This window comes from Phaenicophaeus curvirostris, chromosome W, assembly GCF_032191515.1.
Source record: "Phaenicophaeus curvirostris isolate KB17595 chromosome W, BPBGC_Pcur_1.0, whole genome shotgun sequence".
NCBI classification, from domain to species: Eukaryota; Metazoa; Chordata; class Aves; order Cuculiformes; family Cuculidae; genus Phaenicophaeus; species Phaenicophaeus curvirostris.
Genome location: NC_091430.1, coordinates 623,010 through 631,830, shown reverse-complemented (window position 1 = coordinate 631,830; position 8,821 = coordinate 623,010). Strand labels below are relative to the sequence as shown.

Below are 8,821 nucleotides of genomic sequence, written 5' to 3'. Positions count from 1 at the left end.
AAACATTCCATATTTTTAAATGCTTTTATACATTATTTATAAAAATATTATATAAACAAAAGTAACACATTTTTAAAGTAACAAAAGACATGTTCATGCTCTAAACACTGAGAACTATGTTTTTCTACTGATTATTACATTCTCAATTGAAGGAAGAGATTATTTGTTATAAGTTAGTAACCTATTATAAGTTTAAATATTATGTATAGTTTTTGTGATTTTAGAACTAAAATATAGGATTAGCTTGAATAATAACTTTTAGCTAGCCTGTGCCTGGATACTTATGCTTACATAAGGAATTTTAACAAGGCTGCAGTTAGAAAGAATGTGACTATATCTAATTAAGCCAGATAACAAGGACTGGCGTAATGATAAGAGGAAGAAGAACCAGCTAGGACCAGATGCAACCTTGAAGAGGCGCCCAAAGAGTCTAAGAGCATGTGCAAGAAGGAAAGTTGAAAAGTTCACTGTGAAGAAGAGTGCGAGTCTTCCTCCAGAAGCCCCCAGCCCAAGACCCCCAGACGGCAAAGCTTGTGCGCCAAGGGGAGGAAACTTATGTAAATAAATTCTGGGATCTGATTATACTAGACACACCTGTTCCAGGAAAAGTGATGAATATGTAAGCTTTGACTGTATGTCGCCTTTGTAAATTGTGCTAGAAGTTGCATGCACATTAGGTGGAGCTATTTCCTTCATGCCCAGTGTTGCATTAAAGTATACCTTACTTAATAATCAAATTGGCATTGAGTCTGGCTTTTCACAGCATCACATTTCTTAATTTTCTCTTAGTCTTACACCTTATGGTAGATTGTACTTAATTTATATTGTCAGCATATATGAACAGTTGTAAGAAAGAGCACTTGATTTTCCAAACATGATGACAGGTCCTGGAGAGGACATCACTCATGAAACTAGAAGATGTAGTGATGCACCTCTCTACCTATTTAGTAGACTATTATGACTTTCCTGGAAGATTTTGCAACATTCCTTGATAGCTAAATTAATATGGAAGTGAAAAAAAAAGTAGGGCAGGTGTGGGAATTTTGAAATATTTTAAAAATCCATAAAACCTGGAACTTAAAATGTTCATCAAATTGGGTTCTATCACTCTGGGGACTACTAAAGACTATGTTAAGGGCAGTCTTTCTAGTACTGGAATTGAAGGCAAGCTGGTCTGGGGTTGTGGAGGATGGTAGTTAAAAGCATTGGTTGAATAAAGGTCACAACAACAGAATATAAAATGCAATATATCAGTGCTTTGAAATGATAGAATATTAGGTTCTTATAAGCAAAGTAAGTATCCTACTGTTTTTATTTGTTGTAAATGTCTTTTATTTCTTCTGTATATGATAGAACTATTAAAACAACATTTTCAGGAATACTAGCATAAAAAGCTACTAGTGTCTTGTATACTTTTACTCTTCACATTTTAATTTCGAGCTGAAGGTGAAAAAGATACTTCTCCTCTCATGTAAATTATCACATTTTTCCCTGTGAACCAAAGGCATCTCTTCTAGGAAGAGAATGCAAGGGTATAATAATAATGTGGATTATCGACTAAAACCAAAGGCAGAAAAAGTAAACAAAGCATGCAGAATTAAGGCCAAATAAATATCTACCCTACAGGAAAAATAAGAAAAGACTATGTGCTTCGCGGCCAGTTGGTGTGAGAGCCCATCGACTCCCCTCTCATCCCCTGTCCGACGGCTGTGGGCCTGGTAGAGGCAATCTTCAAGCGCCGGGCTTGGGTCAGGGGCAGCATGCCGGGAGTTCCTGGCTCCACCAGCCGTTCATTCCCGGCGCGCAGCGGCGCAGGAGAAGTGGGAGAGGCTACGGGAGAGACAATCCGCCATATTTCTGCTTCGCCACGCCCGCGGAGCCAAGCCATTGAAAAGCCTGGCGAAGTGGGTTCATGGTGTGCGTGCTCTAGTTTCTGCCTGCTTTCTCTTCCTCTCTGGTAGCACCTTCTATCCGCCCCCTCTCTCTTTCTTACTGTCAGCGCAGGAACGAGCCGCGACAGCTCTTCGGCAGCAGCTCTCCCCGCGAAAGGGGCGAGCGACTGTGCCTACAAGAAAGGTTCACCGTAAGGAAATTCTCCCGCCAGGCGCATTAGCATTTCCGTGGGGGGTAGTTACTTCGAAGGTTAGTGGGGGTGTAGTTTGCGAGAGACGCTCAGGGACCGCGTTGGTTGCGCGAGGAGGAGACGGTGGTAGTAAAGAGGGAAGGAGGGGGAGTGGTGTCTGCGCCGAGCAGCTTGGCTCGCCTAGATAGCACTGCTGTCGCCGCGGCTGCTATGGTAGATGTTTTCGTGTTGCTTGGTGCATAATTCAGAGGAGAGGAAGAATTGGAAACGGCGACTATTAAAGGAAGGGAACGGGGGATCTGTACTGCCGGGAGCTCCCTCTCTTTCTCCTTGCCCGTGCGTGGCATCGAGGCAGCTCCTTGCGTTTCCCCTGTGGTGCCCAGGTGGGGGCTCCCGGGCAGAGAGCGCCCTGTCCCCCGGGGCTGGTGCTCTAGTGCTGCGTGTGTGCGCGCGTTTTTAGGGTGGGGGGTGGGGGTTGCGTCTGAACCAGATAGGAAGAATGACTTTGGAGTCCATCATGGCGTGCTGCCTGAGCGAGGAAGCCAAGGAAGCCCGGCGGATCAACGACGAGATCGAGCGGCAGCTGCGCCGGGACAAGCGGGACGCCCGTCGGGAACTGAAGCTGCTGCTGCTGGGTGAGTGCGGACCGCTGTCGGCACACACGCTTTAAATGCCGCTGGGGGTACAGCATAGATGTTGCCGTCCCAGGCTCACTCTGGCTGGCCCCACCGGCGCGTTACACGGCGCGGTCGGTTCGGTTTCCTTCGGGCGCTCGCCACCTTGTGTGTGTGCGCGCCTATGTGCAGACTTCGCTGAGGTGCTTGTAGCTAGGTAAATAAATGCGATTCTTACAGGTGGGTGTTATATGGTAGGGAACTTGGTCCTCCACAGTGGAGATGGAAAGGGTGCCTGGTGAGTGAGGGGGTTTTCAGGGAACATCGTCAGTGATGGGTATAAGAAAGTGATGGTAAGGAAGTAGATTGATGAAAGAACTCGCTAGGGAAGTTGCTATGCAGATGGATGGTGACAAGCTTTAATATCTGCGTTGATATGTGAACCTTGGAAAGGTTGTTGGGTCACTGGTTGCGTTTTTTAGTGATTTTTTTATTTGATGAGGCAAACTAGGATAATGAGCTTATGCCCACATTATAGACTGCTTTTTAAAGCAAAAGAGAAAGAAACCATAAAGACAGAGGTGCACCCATAAAGCTGAAGAGTAAGCTTAAGTATGCTGTAGGATAACAGGATGTTTAATATCTTTGAAATCCACCCACTGTTTAGGAGGTAAAAATAACTTCTCTTTCATTAAAATAGAGATTGTTATTTTGGAACCAAAAAGCGTGCAAAGGCAACGTTTGTTTAATAAGAATTTTGCTTGTGTTAAAATAAGCTTTTTGTAATAAAATACATTTGTCTATATCTGATGTGCTCTACTCCATTGTGTAGTTCTTGTGGTAATACAGCTTTTGTCTTAGACTAGCAGGCCTTGAAATATATCTCCACTAGTGCTCGGTGTGTGAATTAATGGGAATGTTCCAAGTGCATGTGGGGTGTTTATGCCAAAGACTTTTGTCTTGGATCATGTATATAAAAGTAATTATATTGGGGAATAAACTGTCTTTTTAATAACAAGGAGAATTGAAAGGAAGTCAGAATTTATTTTAATGCTTGCTTATGAATGTGCTATTTCCTACTTTAAATAATACTGTTGGTCTTCTGTATATGGATAAAGGTATCCAGATCCTTAACTGATTTGGAAAAAGGAGGAGTGGAAACTGATACAGTGATAATAGTTCTGACTTATTTTGGCCTATCGAAGATACAAACCCAAGATAAAATAGGGGACAGATAGCTTGAATTTGTTTATTTTCATGGATGTTTAAGTATAATTGCTTAACTACACACACTTGCTACAGGAGAGACAGTTGACATTTGACTTGTTAATTAGGTCCTAATTGTTTCTGCATTTCCTGGTTTTCTTGCAGTAATGTGATACAAAAAGTAGCTACTATTACAAGAAGTGGAATATTTTGATGTAAGCTAAAGTAGAGTTCAGTTTCATCTAAGTAATTGTGTTCTCTGAAAGTTAGACAGAACATCCTTCTGAGAGCAGGTTTTCTTTCAGACAGTGTTTTCCCAGAGACTGTTCTTTCTTTGGGGATGATAACGCCTTGTGTTCAGTGTGCTCTGTGCTGAACAGGTGTCTCTTCTGTAATCCTCTCTGTTTGCAGTCTCTCCCTGTCTCAAATGCAAGGTTAGCAGAGAGCTGGAGCCAGCTCCAAATGAGCAAGAGTTTTGACTGTTGTGAAGTTTCATAACAACATTAAAATTAGACCTTGGAAAGTAATAGAATATGCATGAGATTTCTGGGAAAATGTATATGTGTGCATGTAAGTGGGGAAATATATTCTGTCCCAGCTCTTGTCTCATGTCACATGAATGATGGAGATCACTCCTGCATGTTGTCCACCCAGGCCTGATTAAAGGCTGCTTGCTTTCTAAAACTCCAAAACAAGTCTTGGAGAGTTTGATTTGCTGGCATTTTCAGTATCGTTTGCTAGAGGTTTCTCCCAAGTTTTAAAAAATGCATGAATCTTATTGAATGATACCAACATAAATTATTTTATTATTAGTGAGTTTCTCTTGGGTATCTGACAGTACTTCGTTCAGTCATTCTCACTCCTTCCCCATAATAGTAATTTGCTCAGTTATTAAGTTTGTGTTATTTGTTTGGTTCATTCCTGTGGTTTAAGAGGGACAAAACCATTTTAAAAATAGGAAAATAATAATTAAAGTGGTGAGACTGGGAACGTAAATGTCTGAAATTGCAATGTCATCAATTTTTTTTAATTGACTTGATCCCTACTGTCCCATTGCATATCTTTGTCTCTCAAAACTTAAAGTAGCTGTATTGCTTAACTTTATTTTACATAAATGTTAGGCAAGATTTTTTAAAAGTGCCAACTTCTCAGCCCCACTTTGGTAAGCACTGTTGGACTTAGAAGTCTAAGTGGGTTAAAGGCTTTTGAGCATGGGACAAAGGTATATCCTTTTGATCGTAAGGAGCGAACACAACTTAAACTGAGCTGTGTTAATTGACCTTGTGGGCTCACTGAACTTGTTGCAAGTGCAAAGTAAAAGGTATTAACTCAAAAGGTTTTAAGGAACAAATAAACATATCTGTGCCATGTTTTTTTTTCTGTTTAAAAACTAGATGTACATACAAATGCACATATGTAGCAAATATATATAAAAAAAAAATTCTGGGTCAGAAAAGAGGATTTTTTTTTTCCCCTCGACCTTAACTTGTAGAAATTATAGTGCTTCCTTGCAAAGTGAAATATTTCCCTCTTAACTGTTTAGGTTACTCTTACTGTGTGACACACACTGTACTGTGTATAACCTTCTTGTGTATTAATAATGTTTTTACTTTTCATGGGATCAAACTGTTTAAAATGTTGAAAGTAATATCTGGAAAACTTTTTTTCACTGTAAGATTATTTTAAATTATTAGTTGAAAAATAAACCCTCTCCATGATTAAACAATAAAATACTACTTTTAGGTACTGCATTGAACATTGTTGTAATCTATTCTAAAAATTAAACAAAGTATCTTTTTTATTATTGTAATTCTAAAAAGTGGGAACTTTAACATATGCACTGAAGTGTATTACAAAGACATAGTAATAGTTCAGCTAGTCAAACTTGGCTGTACGATTTAAGGTATTTTGCAACAAATTCAGTCTTCCACTGAATTTGGTTTTCATCTCCTGTATTTTCAAATTCTTCTTGACCTCGTTACTACTGAACACTCTGTAAAACCTTATGATTGTTCTCCAGAGTGTAAAGTTGTTAATATCCGTTTACTTGCTGTTGCAAAAAAAATTTGTAGTATGAAAAAACAAAGTGGTTTTAGTGTTGATATGTACAAAACAATGTACAGTATTCTGCATGCTTGTGTTTTAAGCATGTATGTATGTATTTATTGTTAAGTAGTAATAGCCACGTGGTCTAGCTTTCTACGCAAGAATAGAATATACTTGTCTGGAGACACAAATATAAATTTAAGATCAAATCTTAAATGTTCTGAAAGCATATGATGTTTCCCAAAGAATAACGGTAATATAGAGAATAAACTGAAAGGTGGTTGTTGACAGATTTTTGTGCTTTGTGGATTTTGAAAGAACAAATTGCTTGAGATAATCAAGCTATTCAATTTGCATGCTGTGTTTAGAGCTGGGTCAGTACTATAGAGTTTTGTCACGGAACTCTTGTGTGGATGCAGTTGCCAACAAAAAATGCTATTGTTTTGTTTGTGTTTGAGAGGATTGTGTGGCTATGCCAAAACCAAACCAACCCCATCAATCAAACAGAAGTTTCCTCCTCTGTTGGTTCATTCAAACAGAATCATCCAACAGGAATGGCGCTAGACTAGGATTTTTCTTGGAGCAAATATTTGGACTGAATGTCTTCCGAAGGTCCTGCCCTGGAGTAGGCCTTTTATATTAGATCTAGGAAAATACCATGGTGGTTCTTGTTGAAATGCTTTAGGATTTATTGCAAGCTATCAAGAGTCTGTTACAGGAGGTTTGTTTTTTTTTTTCCTTGAGGGGAAACTGCAAGGGTAAGTCAGCATCTGAAATATAGAATCACAAAATTGTTTAGGTTGTAAGAGACCCTTATGATCATTGAGTCCAACAGTGAACCTAACACTGCCAGATCCACCACTAAACCATGTCCCAAAGTGTCCCATCTACCCATCTTTTAAATACCTTCAGGGATGGTGAGTCAACCATGATGAATGCTGGTTGAAAAACTTGTTATAAGATGTTTCTTAAAAGAGCATTCATCTCACTCCCATATACTATCATCCTGGCTACTCTGTTGTCTCAGATGTACCTCAGTGTCATTACATGTGATTACATAACTAAACTTTGGAGGGGGGGAAGAAGAGGTGCATTAGTCATTTGATAAGGAGCAAACGAAAACACCCTTCCATAAAATTGAATTATTTTCTTTCAAAAAAAAAAAAGAAAAGACAAACACACGCACACACACCCCCGTCTAAGGAAACTTTACCAAATAATCATATGGATAATTCTAGCTATAACCTCCAACACAAGAACAGAAAAGGAGGTAATCTGAGGGAGGTGGGAGGGCAAGGCTAAAGAGGATATGAGTTTCCAATTACCAGCCTTGGAATGCATTATGAAATCCTTTCCCTCTTTCCCCTTGCATTAAGGCTCCAAGACTGCAAGAACAAATGCCAGATTCTGCACCTGGGATAGCGTAATCATAGAATGGTTTGGATTGGAAGGGATCTTAAAGATCATCCAGTTCCAACCCCCCTGCCATGGGCAGGGACACCTCCCACTGGATCAGGCTCCCCAGGACCCCATCCAACCTGGCCTTGAACACCTCCAGGGATGGGGCAGCCACAACTTCCCTAGGCAACCTGGGCCAGGGCCTCCCTACCATCACTGTGAAGAATTTCTTCCTAATATCTAATCTAAATCTGCCCCTCTCCAGTTTATAGCGATTCCCCCTCATCCTATTGCTCCACTCCCTTGTAAAAAGTCCTTCCTCAGCTTTCTTGTAGCCCCTTCAGGTACTGGAAGGTCTCTATAAAGTCTTGGAGCCTTCTCTTCTCCAGGCTGAACAACCCCTTCTCTTTCAGACTGTCCTTGTATGGAAGATGCATCAGCCCTTGAATTGTCTTTGTAGCCTCCTCTGGACCTGTTCAAACAGCTCTAGCAGTTCCATATCCTTCTTATGTTGAGGATTCTAGAACCGGTCACAATACTCCAGACGAGGTCTCACAAGAGAGGAATAGAGGGGCAGAATCGCCTACCTCGCCCTGCTGGCCACGCTTCTTTGGATGCAGCCCAGGATATGGTTGGCTGCCTGGGCTGCAAGTGCACATTGCCAGATCATGTTGAGTTTCTCATAAATCAGCACCCCCAAGTCCTTCTCTGAAGGGCTCCAGTCAATCACATCGTCCCCCAGCCTCTATTGAAATCGGGGATTGCCCCGACCCATGTGTAGGACCTTGGACTTGGCCTTGTTTAACCTCATGAGGTTCTCACAGGCCCATTTCTCCAGCTTATACAGGTCCCTCTGGAGGAAATCCCATCCTTCCAATGTGGCAACTACATTACTCAGCTTGGTGCAAACTTGCTGAGGGTGCACTCGCTCTCGCTCTCAATATCATTGATGAAGGTACTAAACAGCACTGGTCCCGGTACAGACCCCTGAGGGATACCACTAGTCACGGATCTCCATCTGGACTTTGAGCCATTGACCACTACTCTCTGAATACGACCATCCAACCAGTTCCTCATCCACCGAACAGTCCACCCATCAAATCTATCTCTCTCCCATTTAGAGAGGAGAATGTTGTGGGGGACCGTGTCTAAGGCTTTATAGAAGTCCAGATAGGTCACGTCCGTTGGTTTTCCTGTGTCCACTGACTGTCCCTTGCTGACTTCCATTCTTCTGCATTACTGTCCCCCTACTCCCTTCTGCGTGTGCCCGTGGGGCAGGTTTTGGCTGACTGGCTGTGGGCTGTGGTTCCACTGTAGACTGTGCCTAGAACCAGCTTTCCAGCTCCTTCTCAGCCTCCCTGATGCTGCGCAGTCTTCTTGCTGCCTCCTGCAGCTCAGTCACCTGCTGCAGGAGCTTCTCCACCTGAGCACGCCTTTTGCAGGCAGCTGTGCCGCCTGCCCCTGCCCCAGGAGA

At 41.9% G+C, this 8,821-nt stretch overlaps 1 protein-coding gene across 1 annotated transcript in view; it reads left to right on the top strand.

Annotated features, from left to right (window-relative positions):
• The first annotated feature begins 2,582 nt into the window (after positions 1–2,582).
• Positions 2,583–8,821, top strand: part of LOC138732944 (guanine nucleotide-binding protein G(q) subunit alpha-like) — a 99,212-nt gene continuing 92,973 nt past the window's right edge. Inside the window, exon 1 of the mRNA XM_069879749.1 lies at positions 2,583–2,718. Within this exon, the coding sequence (XP_069735850.1) occupies positions 2,583–2,718 (136 nt within the window). The remainder of the gene's footprint in view (positions 2,719–8,821) is intronic.